General features: G+C 37.3%; 1 protein-coding gene across 5 annotated transcripts in view; it reads right to left on the bottom strand.

Annotated features, from left to right (window-relative positions):
* LOC149572961 (endonuclease V family protein) overlaps nt 1-15908 on the bottom strand; it is a 179935-nt gene that overhangs the window by 95269 nt on the left and 68758 nt on the right. For 3 of the 5 annotated variants that reach the window (XM_089814090.1, XM_089814093.1, XM_089814092.1), the window contains exon 4: nt 13153-13215. The exons of the other annotated variants lie outside the window; for them this stretch is intronic. In XM_089814090.1, the coding sequence (XP_089670216.1) occupies nt 13153-13215 (63 nt within the window). The remainder of the gene's footprint in view (nt 1-13152; nt 13216-15908) is intronic. 5 annotated transcript variants of the gene reach the window in all.

The following is a 15908-nucleotide window of genomic DNA, read 5'->3' as shown; positions in this document are numbered from 1 at the left end:
ACAGCCACTTCCCATTCTCGACAAGAAGTGGGAGTGTATATCCATGGATTTCATTACGGGCTTGCCTAATGTAATGTCCCCTTTTTAGCATTCATAGCATGATGTTGTCGTTAGCCTATTTCCCCACGGTCTCGTAGGCTAACCAGGACATTAAAGGGACTTAGAGGCCATTTGGCCTTAGATAGTTTTAGTTGCAAGTCTTTCTGAGGGGTTTTGAGGCAACTTTGGGCATACTTACTATTTATAGTAAGTCATCTTGGGCATGGGCGGACATCCAGTGGCAACGGTATGTCGATGGTAATTGTTTAAAATCGACAAGAAGACTTGTTTATCACTGATAAGATTTGTTATGCATTGATAAAGCTATTTTATAAAGTTAAGTTTAAACATTCAACTTTATTAATGCATAGACTATAGTTTGTGGGAAATATTTAAATTAAAAGAGTCCCTTTTATTTTATAACACACTGGAGACATAAGTTACATAAAGGGAGTTATGTTTTATCTCACATTGAGAAAACAAAGGATGGAGCCCTTGTGAGAACACTATAAAAGAAATGGAAGAGCTTCTTTTAAGGATGCTTGGAAATATGAAAGAAATTTGAAAATTTTCTGGAGATTATGTCTCAATAGTTTGAAGGACAAATCCCTTCAAGTTGGAAACCTTTACATCATTGAAAGATATGGTCTTGAGATTTAACATGGTAGCAGTCCGAAAAAGCAGATACGAAAAAGCAGTCTGAAAAAGTGGTACCAAAAAAGCAGGCTGAAAAAGCAATCCGTAAAAGCAGTTCGAAAAAGAAAATCGGAAAAGCAAAGCAGAAGGGGCAGCATTGAAGGAAATTATTACAGCCATCTACAACCAGGTTCCCTTGTTAGTATTGTTTTTAGGGTATTATAAGTTTCAGCTGTAAGTGTGCATTATACCAGCATTATCATTTTGTAATCCATGTAAATGCCAAAAGTCTTGGCCATATTTCATGAGCATTGTATTTGAAATTTCATTGCAATTAAGAAGATAATAGTTGCTGGTGTCATTTAAGCAATTCAATATCATTATTTATCAACTAATTAGTTTGCATACCAACTATTTGAAAAAATGCCAATTGGCTGTAGGTATTCATTTCTCATGCTTAGATCATATATATGCACTGAATATTGTCAAAATTAGTAGCACACTCATGTTAGGTCATTGTGTAGTCCATTTGGAGTCTTCTAGCACAAGATTCTCATTGATGCAAATTGAAGAAAGAGTCATTTAAAGCCAACTAAAATACTATATCAGTCATACGTACCTTGCATGTGAATTGTTTGATGAAATTTCTTGAGCTTTCATCAGCATTTTTGAGAGCAGATTTGAGGAGGGTCATTACAGTGGTATTAGAGCAGTTTCCTGCTAGCCTGATTGGGTTATTTCAGATTGGATTCAATTATCAGTATGGCTTAACAGGAGACAAGGATTTGGAAGAAAGAATGCACAATCTAAAGAAGAAATTAGATTGTTCATTTCAGCAAACAGAGGACCTTCTAAGAACTTTGGAGGAGTTGGAAACTTATTTAGGCAAGTTTGATCAGTCAAGACCCGATGCTATGCAAATAGCTTTATCTCCAACATTTGGTTCGTTGTTTAAGCCCCGATTATTGAGACATCATGATGAGGTAATAAGACTTACAGCTCTCTCTTGCATTAGTGAAATCATGAGGATAATAGCTGGCCTTGATTCTTAGGACGATCAGATTATGAAAGAGGTACTTCATGCCATGGTAAAAAGCTTTGAAAAGTTGGACAACATTCGGGACCCTTATTTCACAAAGAGGGCAAGATTACTTGAAGTATTTGCAAAGTGTAGATTTGAAAATATTATGCTGGCAATTAGTTGTATTAGTGACATTAGCAGGATGTTTAATACATTTTGGAATATTATGGACGAGTTTCATCCCAGCAGAGTATTGGCATCAATGCACTCCATCATGTTCACAATCTTGTTTGAGGGGGAGGATGAAATTTCTAAACTTTTGGCAGAATACTTATGGTGTGTTTGGACAAAAGAGAGGAATTTGTCACGTATGGCATGTACGTGGTTAAAAAGCCTAATTGATAGGCCTAAGGATCGCACCTTCCCTATGACAGGCAGAAACTTGTATGAGGAATTTAACAGACATGTGGATTCGATATAGGGAGACATTAGCACATCTTCAAGTAATGGTTTATCTGCATCATCTTCACAGGCAGAAGGGGTTAAAGATGTTGTGCAGGTTGAGCCAGTTGCATCAGAAGGTGATATCACAGACACACCAGATTGCGTCATTGACACAGATAGTGATTCCAGTACAGTTGGGCTGGATGAAGTTATTGCAGTTGAGGATGCTGTCATGTTTGAGGATAGTACAGTTGATCAGAAAGTGAGCATTCGTGACTTTGCTGGGAAAGAGTACCAGGCACACTTAGATGCTTCGTCACATGAGGTTGAGGCTGGTAGAACTCCGCATGATTTGTCCAGCCAACTGAAGGTGAGCAAAGACAGTATTGTGACTTCATTATCTCATCATGATAGGATGCAGGATATGATAGAGGATCACATTCGGATGATTCAGTTACAAGGTAGACATAAGGGAGTTCAGGCAAAGTCTTCTTGTGTTGACTTACAGGCGATTAGGGAAGGAATGGGAACGATGAAGTTGAGTTATTTACATCTTCTATCAAATCGTGACCATCTCCTTAGCCTTGTTGGAGACTATTCAGATGCCTTGAGGAGGAAGGAGGAGGAAGTTGACAGGCTTTCTCGCGAGCTTGAGGACACTCAAGCTTCCTTCGTGAATACTCCATTGGCATTACAGGACTGGGAGAGACATGGGGATAAGCATGGCATGGAGTTGAGTTTAGTTTCATCTTGCACTCCTGATACTCAGCTTTCTGCAGCACGTAAATCATATGTGGTCATTGATAATGTTGTGAGTTCATCTTGCATTCACATCCAAGATACAGGGACAATGTCAGACAGGTATGTGGAATTAGTTGGTATTGGTCATATTACTCAGCTGAGGAGTTTGCTTGAGTTACCAGCTGATTCTAGTTTACGGATATGGACTGGAGATTGTTTCATTGGTGTTTGGGATTCAGTTGACTCGAGATCTTTAACACTTTTTGGTAGCAGTGATTGTTTGAGTGCTATCATGGATTTGATAAGCAGATTGCACGGTGTTGTCTTTTCTTGTGCCAACAGCTTGTCCGATGTTGGTATTAGTTTTTATACACCGGTGTTGGGATTTGTTCATATATCCAGTCGACCATTCTTGCTGGAATGTGTTGATGATCTTTTATATTTGGCAGTGTGTACAGATGAGTCCCAGGATCATATTGGCATTGATGACATCCAGGAGGATGCAGTGGGCAGTTTTGAAGACTTAGTTTCCTTGGCAGTTTCTTTTGGTACAGAGGAGTTGGACAGCAGTGCTACAGACTTTGATACTCCGTATGTTGATATAAGCTTTGGAGTTGATTCGCAGGATATGGATGGTAATACTCTAGAGACCAGTAACTTTGAGGATACTCCTTTAGACAGTGCGTCAGAGGAGGTTTGTAGGAGACAGTCTAGCCAGTGCCATCAGGTGTCTAATCAGTTGAGAGTTAGTGAGCGAGACATTGCTATTGCTTGCCAGCATTTCGATGCCGCTCGTCAGTTGTTAGCAGTTTATGGATGGGGTTCTCCTACTAGTGATGAGCAGGGAGGCAATTATCTTTCCTTGACAGAGATCCACTCTTTATGGGAGGCTATTCGGATTCTGAGACAGAATTATATGTAGTTGGTAGCTGACAAAGATTATCTTATGGAGTGGGGGAGTACAGCATACGATGCATTATTGCCCAAGGAAGATGAGGTGAGTGAGCTTACTCAATAACTCGAGGTGACTTCTGAGTTTCTTGAGAGTACACAGTTGGCTTTCAAGGAGTCACAGTTTCATTTAGCTAAGGTGACCATGGAGCTAGAACGACTTCAGTCTTTACCAGATTCTGTACAATCATAGACCGTGGTGTCTGGTGATCCACGGATGTCCATGGTCAAGGTTGATAGAGGTAGTGGAGATGAGGATATATCTGTCCACGACACTACTATTGGCATATTTGGTCCGTTTCCACTGGAGGCAGGTTCAACTGAGTTGGACGCTGCAACTGAGCATTGTGATATGTTTGACTTGGAGGGCACAGAGATTAGTGATGTTGTTGTTGATTCTACTATATCATCCTCTGACTTAGCTGATGATCAGTCACAGTTGGTTGTATCACGTCTGCAGGATGAGTCTTTGACTGGGATTGGTTCTTTTACCGACATTATAATGTAGGATATGTTCATCGGTTTGCTTTTGATCCATGTGTTGAGGAGTTGATGGCAAACAAGTTTGGTCTGGGCTCTCGTTTTTGCTATCTACAGTGTAATGACTATTCACCATTAGCAGTGCATGGGTGTTATGGTTATGAGACAGTGACCAGTGATCTGCATAGTTGTGATAATTGCAGTAGGTGTGCAGTGTGTGGATTCTCTGTATTTGGTGCAATTTCATGCGGGAGTATTCATCGTTGTTACAGAATTGTATTGTACATTCCACATAGGCTAGTGGGATGTGTTGATGGTATTTACTATGTTGGCAGTTTGGGTTATCTACTCTACTTGGGTTCTGATATTTCGAGAGCTTGTTTCTCATGGGTTCCTTACTTTGGAGTTTGGGTGAGTTGTATTCGCCAATTTGATTATGGATTCCTCTTGGTTAATTTTCAGAGGTTGTTGTAGGAGCCTATATTGACTGACAGCAGTATAGCTCATTACTACATTTGGGATCCAGGTGGATTGATTGGGTTGTTGTTCACCCATTGCTTGGGGACAAGCAATTTTGGGAAGGGCGGACTGTAATGTCCCCTTTTTAGCATTCATAGCATGATGTTGTCGTTAGCCTATTTCCCCACGGTCCCATAGGCTAACCAGGACATTAAAGGGACTTAGAGGCCATTTGGCCTAGATAGTTTTCAGTTGCAGGTCTTTCTAAGGGGTTTTGAGGCAACTTTGGGCATACTTACTATTTATAGTAAGTCATCTTGGGCATGAGCGAACATCCAGTGGCAACGGTATGTCGATGGTAATTGTTTAAAATCGACAAGAAGACTTGTTTATCACTGATAAGATTTGTTATGCATTGATAAAGCTATTTTATAAAGTTAAATTTAAATATTTAACTTTATTAATGCATAGACTATAGTTTGTGGGAAATATTTAAATTAAAAGAGTCCACTTTATTTTATAACACATTGGAGACATAAGTTACATAAAGGGAGTTATGTTTTATCTCACATTGAGAAAACGAAGGATGGAGCCCTTGTGAGAACACTTGACGCCATTGAAAGATATGGTCTTGAGATTTAACATGGTAGCAGTCCGAAAAAGTGCAACGGAAAAAGCAGGCTGAAAAAGTAGTCCGAAAAAGCGGAACCGAAAAAGCAGGCTGAAAAAGCAATTCGTAAAAGCAGTTCAAAAAGCAGATCCGAAAAAGCAGTTCGAAAAAGCAAATCGGAAAAGCAAAGCAGAAGGGGCAGCATTGAAGGAAATTATTACAGCCATCTACAACCAAGTTCCCTTGTTAGTATTGTTTTTAGGGTATTATAAATTTCAGTTGTAAGTGTGCATTATACCAGCATTATCATTTTGTAATCCATGTAAATGCCAAAAGTCTTGGCCATATTTCATGAGCATTGTATTTGAAATTTCATTGCAATTAAGAAGATAATAGTTGCTGGTGTCATTTAAGCAATTCAATATCATTATTTATCAGCTAGTTAGTTTGCATACCAACTATTTGAAAAAATGTCAGTTGGCTGTAGGTATTCATTTCTCATGCTTAGATCATATATATGCACTGAATATTGTCAAAATTAGTAGCACACTCATGTTAAGTCATTGTGTAGTTCATTTGGAGTCTTCTAGCACAAGATTCTCATTGATGCAAATTGAAGAAAGAGTCATTTAAAGCCAGCTAAAATACTATATCAGTCATACGTCCCTTGCATGTGAATTGTTTGATGAAATTCCTTGAGCTTTCATCAGCATTTTTGAGAGTAGATTTGAGGGTCATTACACCTAAGGCCAAGGGCGAGATTGCATCTATGTGGTAGTAGACAAGTTGATGAAGTATGCACACTTCTTTCCCATCACTACTACTTACACGGTAGCGTAGGTGGCTAAAGTCTTTTTCAGGGAGATCTTCAGACTACATGGGATACCTCAGAGCATAGTGAGTGACAGGGACAGCAGGTTCTTGAGTCATTTTTGGCAGGAGGTGTTCCGTTTATGTGGCACTGAGCTCACACCTAGCACCAGTTACCACCCGCAAATTGATGGGCAGACAGAGATAGTAAATAAGTGGGTGGAGGGATATTTGAGGAACTACGTGGCTAGTCAGTAGAAAGCATGGGTTAGATGGATTTATTTATGTGAGTATTGCTATAATACTACCTATCACATGTCTATTCAGATGACTCCTTTCAGAGCACTATATGGCTACAATGCACTGAGCTTTGTTGATTTGCTTATGAGTGATGTTAGAGTTCCTTGTAAAAGTCATAACTTTCTACTCGTAGGCCGAAATCACGAACCATCAGAATTTTTGGAAAGATCTTCTAAAGTTCTACATTCGGTGGATAAACTACCGAAGCCCAAAAATGACCCAAAGGCCTCAAAAAATGTAAAATACTAATACATAGAAAATACCAAAAAAAATAGATTTCGGTATTTTCTCATTTTTGCTTGTGCCAACATCCTCTACATCTTCCTGGACTATGTTTTGATCATACATGTTTTCTAACCCATTTACATGTTTATATGTAGATGCCTTGAGAGAATATGATTTTGCACTAGAGAGGCATTTTGAAATACTCAAAACATGTAGATGCATTTATTTTAAAACATGCATTGGGTCTCCAAGAGTGTGATTTGCATCTAAAGGCTTCAAGACATGAAAATGCATTGTTTTTAAAACGTGCAAAGAGCTTTGAAGAGTGGGATTTTGCACTACTTACATTCTTTTAACAAATCTTTAAAATGTGTAATGGCACTCCAAGAGTATGATTTGCATCTTGACTCCAAAAGCATGTATTTTAAAACATGCAATGGCACTCCAAGAGTGCATTTGGACTTCCCTACACATCTCATTGCAATTTAAGACCATGATTTTGGCCTCCAAGAGCAAAATGTGCATGTTCTTTCCCTTGAAGAACACATTTTTGCCAAAAAATCTCCACATATGCCCATTGTATGGCTTGAAATTCACGGGACTAGGGTCGTTTTTGCATCTTCCTGCTTTCCCATGCATTAGGCATTGAATTCCTTGCAAAAATGTTTTGAAGCCACGTTTACAGCAAAAAAACCTAGATTTGGAGTATTTTGATCAATTTTTTGCTCAAGGAGAAATCGTCTTGAAGTTTGGATCCTTGCTGTTGCTGTTGGTGATCAAATTTTTGCCCTCCAATGTCAAAAACAAATCATGTCATGGCGACTTGAAAACATGTTTTTGGTGAAAAAAAGCCCAAATACTTGGTCTTTTGTAAAAATGTATGCATACTTGGAAGTTATTCAGCATGTTTTTGGCCTTTCCTTGCAAAAAGGCCTCGTTGATTTCTCATTTAGACCCATCATTTGCAAGTGTTGAAGAGATCAATATAGTTGGTTGAAAATTCAAATTTGGAAGAGAAACATTCTTTGAACCTATTTATCTTCCACTTTTGGCTCCTTGATCACCAAGTAAGTTGTAGTTTTCATTCCTTTGCTATTTCATTCATCCTTCTACATTGGTCCAAAGATATGCCATCTAAAGTGCAATTTTTCTTTAAATAAGATGAGAACTTCCATTTTTGAGTGTTTGGAGTTTACTCAAATTCTAAATTTGAATTTGCATAAGAGAGCAACTTGTTTTTTGACATGCTTGAGTCAAAAACCAAAGGTATGTTTTTGTTTTGTGTTTAGCTTCGTGTGTTGTTTGCTTCTTGTTTTTTTTTTGCTTCTTTTTGAAGAGGTTGCATGTTCTTTCCCAAGAACATGAGAGCATTTTCACTCCATTTCATTTTCCTCTATTTCATGCAAGTGCATCATGTCATTCCATATTCATCAATACATGTCAAAGCGCTTTGCATCTCATTCTTCATATGCATTTACATGTAGTTTCATTCTCCATCCACTTTACATGTAATCTCATCCTTCATTCCCACTTACATGCATTTCCATCTTCCGAACCTAATTGCATGTTCACTTTAAAACAACTATTACATGTAAATCACTTTACATGTAATTACCTGTGGAGAATCCAATTTTGGTTAAAGGTCACTCTTTAAAAACCAAAGTCATCATTTGCACGCATTCCCATGTGCCTAGCTTACACTCCCAAAGCATTTACATAAAAGCCCATTTTTACCCACATGCATTCCATCTCCTTGAATCTCATTTCAGCCCTTTGCATATGATTATCATTTCCATTCAAAGCCATTGCACAAGATCTTTGAGTATCTAATCAATACTCCGAATGTATTGTCACTTATATATCCATTGTTGCCAGTCAAGAATCAACATCTTTATGGAATCAATATCCTTTGATGATGTGTTCACCTTTTTGAAATTTTCATGTTGCAGCACAAGGCATGCCCTCATCCACAGAGTCCAAAGGAAAGATGAAGTATCAATATGACAAAGAGTTAGTTCATGCATCTCCATCTCTCGTCTCTTCTCCTTTGGATCATTTTTCTAATACAAAGATTGGGCATGTTGATATGGCTGATTTCTTATGAAGGGTCAAAGCTCCTTCAAATCAAGAAATGAGACATATCAAGAAAAGTAACATTCATTTGGTGTCTACTTTCTCTATGGCTGCCTTGGAACCAAAATTCATCTTAGGATGTGCACAGCATTTCAGTCAAATGCCAAAACAATCAAGGATGCAAATGGTAAGGTCATCATTAGCCTGGACCTAGAGGTTATTGAATAGATCTTTAGAGTTCCTCAAAGTGCAAACTGCGTGGATCAATCAAAAGAGACATCTCTAGAGATATGTAATGATAATAAGTCAAATTATCAAAACTATATAAATGCATATTGATTGGATGTCAGAAGAAACAATTTTTCAAGATGGTCTTAAACCATTCACAGATCTAACTTCAAGTCAAAGTGCAAAGATTTGATTACTCTAATTAGCAAGGTATGTCGTCTCAAAGAATCTTGCGACTTTGAACCATGAATGTACAACTTCATCTTTTAGATTTTTGATAATGAAAAATCTATTTTCTGCGGAGAACTTATCAATACCACACTATGTGAACAATTGCTTAATGCGGGAACATCAGCACCATTTCACATGAACTCATATTTGGTTTACATTGTTGCATCCATGAGATCCTTCTCAGGGCTTTCAACCAAAGGAGATCGGCTTCAAGTTCCTATTTGGGACTATTATGATCAAATCACAGTGGCACATAGCAAAATATCACTATAGGAGAGTACAAGATTCATTTTTTGGGTATTTCCGATGTCTTTTTAATAAACAACTGGTAATCAGAAGAGTGTCAAATGAAGCTTGGGATAAGGTAAATCAATATGGTTGCATCTTTCTCCAATTTCCAACTCACTTATTTGAGAGTTGGGTATTTCAAAGGGGAGCCATATACCTTACCAAGGTATGCTATCGCTAGAATCATACTGATGGAGTTGGCAAGACAGCTCATCGAGGTGCAGACATACCAGAATACTCAACGTAGGCCAAGATTCAGTATCACTACAGCCAAGCCCTTGGTGATTGGTCAATATATGATCAATTCAGTTTACAAGGCAAAAAATATGGAGGCAAAACTTCAGCTTATCAAATTGAAGAAGTTCAAAGCTAGCTATGATTTTGATTACTAAGGAATGCACTCAATGATCAAAAGAGCATTCACCCGTGTTCATCATATAGAGGATACATGGATTGATTTACGCACAGAGCTAGGTATCATGAAGATGGATTACTGCGAGCTCACATTGCAACAGAGCATTGATCTTAACATGTGTGAAATCCCGCCCAAACTTCAAATTGAAGATGATGGCAACATTCTTGATCTAGAATATCATCAGGAGGCTTTTGACAAGAGGCTTGTTTCTACACATGGGGTCCAAAGCCTTCATGGTAGATGGAAACTTTTTTTTTGTCTTTCTTTTGTTTCTTCTTAGTCACCGTTTGGTGCTCCTGCTTTGGCCGGCTCTGTTGTTTGTATGCTCAGTCCCATAAACCTTGGTGGTTTTTCGTTGGACATTAATATTATTATCTTATCTTATCTTATCTTATCAGGATGGTTTTGACAAGCAGTGCCCCTTTCTCATACATTGGTAGCAGAAAGAAGGTGTTTCCAGTCTATCTTGGCACATACCAACAAATGGTTAAAGATCAAAGGTATCAAGAGGGTTCATCCCAAGCTCAGGGTAGATTGTGGTAGCTTTGGACTAGGTGGAAAGACATCTTGAGTGGAAATTTCAAGTAAAGATGGTGCATCTTCCTCCGTTCCAACTAAATCTCTCAAGTTTAAGTTAAAAGGTGGAAAGGGGTCTAAATCACCTCAAGAATCCTCTCAAGTACTTGTGCAAGCTCAAGAATTTGAGTAGGAATCTGGGGAAGAACCTGATGTGGAGGATGAAGAGGAAGGAGACGTTATAATCATTTCTCCTCCATGATCAACAAACAATCAAGGCTCATGCATTCAAAAAACACCTTTTTTGGGTGTTTTAGATGACAATGTGGATTCATTCTCCACTATTTTCACACGTACCATCCCTGACTCGAAAGTAAACACATTGGCACTTCTTATCTCTTCAGTAACTCCTATTCTCACAGTTGAACAATGTAAGAATTTTGGAAATGTGTTTGAAGATTTCCCAACTCTCACGAAAGGTCAAGTTTCCCAACTTGATATTCAATGACTAGTTTCGAATTGTTCATGACAGAATATTCTCACCAGGCACCAATGAATTCAGTTGTGCAAACTGAAGCATGCTCAGCCACAACAGAAATACAATCGACATCAATGTCTATGGTTACCACTGTCCCTGTTTCATCAAATGAAGGTTTTAGTTTGCCTGTATGGTTGGGCAAGATCACTATGAAGAGAAGGAAGGTTGTGCTACCTCCAAATAATCTTCCTATCAAGAAAACTAAGCCTAAATCATTGAAAGACGAGATTGTTTCAAGAATTGTAGTGGATTTTGAAAAGAGTAAGTTTGTAGAGGTTGTTGAACCATTGATGGGCAAACCAATTGAAGAACTTAACCATTCAGATTACAAGTTCACCAAAATAGAACTTAATAAGAAATCATGGCTGGGTTGTCGACAAGATACTCAAGATGCACTTGCTAGTGTATCAAAAAGAAATCATGAGTTATGGGAGAAAAAGAATCAATTCAAATAGGAAGTTGGTCGCCTAAAAGAGGTCATTCAACAACAGTTTTCACAACATGCAATCACTACATCTCAAACACCTCGGGAAAAACAAATAATTGAAGCAACAAAGACTTGATTTGGAGAAGTTGTTTATGAAGGAATTCAAGCCATCAAAGATGTGCTCAAAGGTCTTTGATAGTATCAGAGGTATTGAAGAGATGTTGCATAACCTAATTGCATCTTTGAATCAAGAAGCTGACACCTTGAAAGAAATTCTATGTGATTGGGATGTAATCACCAATTCTGATTCAGATGGCATGGTTGCATGTGAAGTTGCTCCATCTTGCCAAATGTTCTACAGATGCCAAGGACTCATGGGTTATAAGGAAAAGACACTAAGGAAATTTATAACAAAATTGCAAGTAGCCTTAAAAGAATATCAATCAATTGAAACAGAGACCATGTGTAATTTGGAACAAATGGAATGTCAAGTTACCACTGAACATGACAACTTGGTCACAATGGAGGATGAATTTTGAACATAGAGTCAAAGTTAATGCTCATCTAGATTCTAAAGAGTTTGGATCACACATAATGAATAGGTTCAATTTGTACAAATCATTAGCAAAGCACCTACAAGATTCTCTTGCAGAAAATTGCAAAGTTGGTTGAGTTGCTCCCATTTTTCTCTCAACTCCTTTGCCTATATAAAGGAGTTTTCTCTCATTGTAAAAATCATCTTTTATTGTACACAAGAAAGCTTCGGAGGAATCGTGCAAGCATAACTTTCATTGTGTAATACTATTTTGAAAAGTGAATACAAGAAACAATTGGAGCTAAACTTTGAGTGCAATTGTGATTGGTGCAAGTTGGAAGCTTTGACTGTGATTTGCATTTGTTATCTTTGATTCATGTGTTTTTGTGTTTTGAGTAAATGAGCATAAAGAGTTAAGAAGCAATTCAAGCTGAAGCTTTGAATGGGAGCAATTGAGGTGATACATAGATGAGGAGCTTTGACTGTAGCTTGTGTCGCCTTCTTAATTCACAAAAATAGTTAGAATTATTTACTTCTAGAAGTCTTTGTGCCCCAATAGTAAGGATTATTCTTTTAGCATAGATTAAGACCGGACTTAGAGTCAAATTGGTACACTTTCAGCTAGCCTTTGAGGTAGTGTTGGTTTATCAGTATCACCATTTACAGCTTTAGATAGAAATGTAGTTAGAGGTTTCATCTTGCCCATTACTTGTTCCATGGGTAAGTGGATTCTTTCTTAAAGTTAAGATGCAAGAATATTGGTAATACCCTTTCAAAATCTCTCAACTTTTTGCTTACCTTGAGCTGATCCAAGGCACGGTGAGAAGGGGTTGTCTTCGTTTTAAAGTAGAAGAAACTCTGTCTCACACGCTATGGCTGGTCTACCTATTTTGTCACTGAATCTTACCCAAACTGTACCCAACACCGAGTACTCTCTGAGTCTAAGTTTGTAAACTATGATTTGAAACATCAAAATGAATGACCAATACTACATTCATCTAACTTAATGACAACACCTATCCTCAGGCATCATATTGACATCAATGGCTACACATATTTCCAACACAGAGAACTGATATGTGAGTACCATAAACATGTAGATCCTATGATGTACTAAATTTTAGAAATCATGATTACTGTTAACCAAAAAATAGAGCACAAAATAAAACAAGCATATGGATATACCTGGGGATAAAAGGGATGTGACTCGTGCTTCATTTTCATCAGAAGTCCTAAGAGAACTGGACACTAACAGAACAAAACGAATTAAAACTGCACTTCTTAAAAAGAATATTGCTGGAGCAATTAGAATAAATGAATGAAAGTACAGAATACAAGGTTTTTTCTATTTCTGTATATGACATATGGTCTACTAATTTGTCAACACAGAAATGAAAATTTGCAAAAATAAATCTAGTTTCTTAAATGTTAAAAAGGAAGCCTACAGATTTACTTTTCAATATTGCCATATGTATAAGACTCACATCAAATCTCATTTAAAAATTATCATAAGTATAGAGATTTACTTTTCCATACTGTCTTGTATAAATTATATATGCACATATTTATTCATTAAAGTGCCTAATACCACTCTCTAAAAACAGTATATACACACACACACATAAATTATGTAAGCTATAACTCATATTATCTTGGATTCCATCAATCATAAGAAGAGAAAAGCTTGAGACGATACCCAACAGTTGAACAAGTTTTCGAAGGGCCTGATTATGTTAAGCTAATGATTACAAAACTTTCCAGAAAAACAAGACAAATGAGGATGAAAAGCTACTCGTCACCAAAACATTGAAGAACGGCCAGTAGGTCAAAAAATTAATATTGTAGCCATATAGAACTGATGCGACTTAAATGCCTTTGCTAATATTCATGCTTTAACTTGAATATCAGAAAAGATGTTTTAATAAGACTTGTAAAACCAGATTGAAAGGATAGTTATCAAAGCTAAGGATTGATAAGATGTAACACCTGAGCTACTGTAATGTCCTGGAGTTACGGTAATGTCCCATTTTAAGATAACTTATGAAATTAGGAGAATTACTTGCAAAAAGTAATTGCAACAGGTTCTTCTAAAACTCTAAATTTGTATGAAATACTGTAATGCATATAACAAATAATTAATTGACTTATAATTTATCAATTCTGAAATATATGATAACGTAAGTAATATGTAAAATCTGCAAATAATATGTGGATTGGATGGTACGTCACAGGTGTGTCTTATATGACTTCAGGAATTGTGCAAATTTGCATGTTCCAATCTACAGAAGTATAGAGGGTTATCTGCTCTTCCTTATGTTCAATGTGAGACATAAGCTATTAGCCTCCTTCTTACTGATAGCAATAATGCTATAAGCTGTTTCTTATATGGCAATAACAATATGCTGATAATGTTCTCCTATCACCTACAGCAATGAAGAATGATTGTCGTTTCTCATTATGACTTGAAAAACATGCAGTGTGTGGTGCAATTTCTCATTTATCCTTCAAAGTTTCAAACTGTAGTGTTTCTCCACAAGGACACATTTATTTTGATGTTAAGTTTCTTTTTGGTTTATGTTGGTTGACATGAGATGATACTCTTATTGATGACACTTAGATACTTTTATGGATGTTCTAGCTATTTTGATACTTATAGACATGATGATTACTTTTCCCTTCTGAGTATTCGATGATTATAACATGATTGCATTTCAGTGCGGTGGTACATGTATTTATGCTTTCATGATATCATTGTGTTCCTATATGTGTTATGCACGTGTCTATCGATTCAGTGATTACATGTTATCACTGCGTGACTATGGATGTTATGCTTATACATGGTTCCTGTATTATTATGGAAAATGATGTACATGTTTTCATTATGAGTACATGATTATGACAATCATGGTACTAACAATACTAGGGTACTAGGGTGTTTGGAAGAATTAGAAGTTGTGGGGGAGAAAACAGGGAAGCAGACCTAATTGGATACTAGGACTAATTAGCCTTATCCTTCCATCTTGTACACACAGAGGTGTAAAGAGTTTGGAACGAGTTGGAATAGAGAGCCATTTGCCAGGAAACGTCAACTAGTGAAGAGTTCCAATAGACCCTAGGCTAACTAGCCCTTTAGGCCTAATTTGGGTACTTTCTAATTAACTAGGTCAAAGACAAAACCCAGTTCTACTTTTAAGATATTATGTAAAGGATCCAAAAGGGTATTCTGAAATATAATTTTTTGAGGCCCTTGTTAAGACAGTTTGGAAGTTAGAGGCTGAAAACCGTGTTTGGAGGCCTAGTTGCTACTAGGTCTCCTACTAGGTCTAATTGTGGAAATTTGAGTTTTAGGCAGTTTGGGTTGGATCCAAGGGGTCATATTGATTAAGTGGAATGTTAGGAGTATGGAAGAAACCCACACAAGTCATATTGTAAAAACAGTGAAAAGATCCTAATATGCAAGGATAGGTTGCCTTGAATGCTTCTAGGGGAAAGTAGAAGGTTTGAGAGTGAAAAAGGTAGTCTCACAAGCTTGTGAATTGCTCAAAAGTTGGTCACAAGGTAGGTGAGCCAAGAGCGAGTTCAATGAGTAGAAGCCTCTTGGGAAGATTTGGGGAATATAGACCTTTGGAAAGGTGCCAGGATAGAACAAACCCTAGTATAAACCCCATAAGATTATAACACAAACCCTCTACATCACATACAAACATACATAGGCATATATATACATGCATACATGCAGATATACATGGCCACATCATACATGAGCACATCCATGTTGAGGATTACTAATAAATGCACATGGGCACATCCATGTTGAGATCATTGATATGCATATATGCATACAAGCTATAATGTTCCGTCATCAGAACATTCTATCATGTATGAATATATCCATCAAAGTAATGAGAATCGGAATCGGATCGGAATTAGCAAGGCCGAAT

The sequence above is a fragment of the Cupressus sempervirens genome, chromosome 2 (assembly GCF_028749045.1).
Source record: "Cupressus sempervirens isolate cs-2001-9-10 chromosome 2, ASM2874904v1, whole genome shotgun sequence".
Lineage (NCBI taxonomy): Eukaryota > Viridiplantae > Streptophyta > Pinopsida > Cupressales > Cupressaceae > Cupressus > Cupressus sempervirens.
Note: the sequence above shows the minus strand (reverse complement) of the source record. Positions and strands in the feature narration are given on the sequence as shown.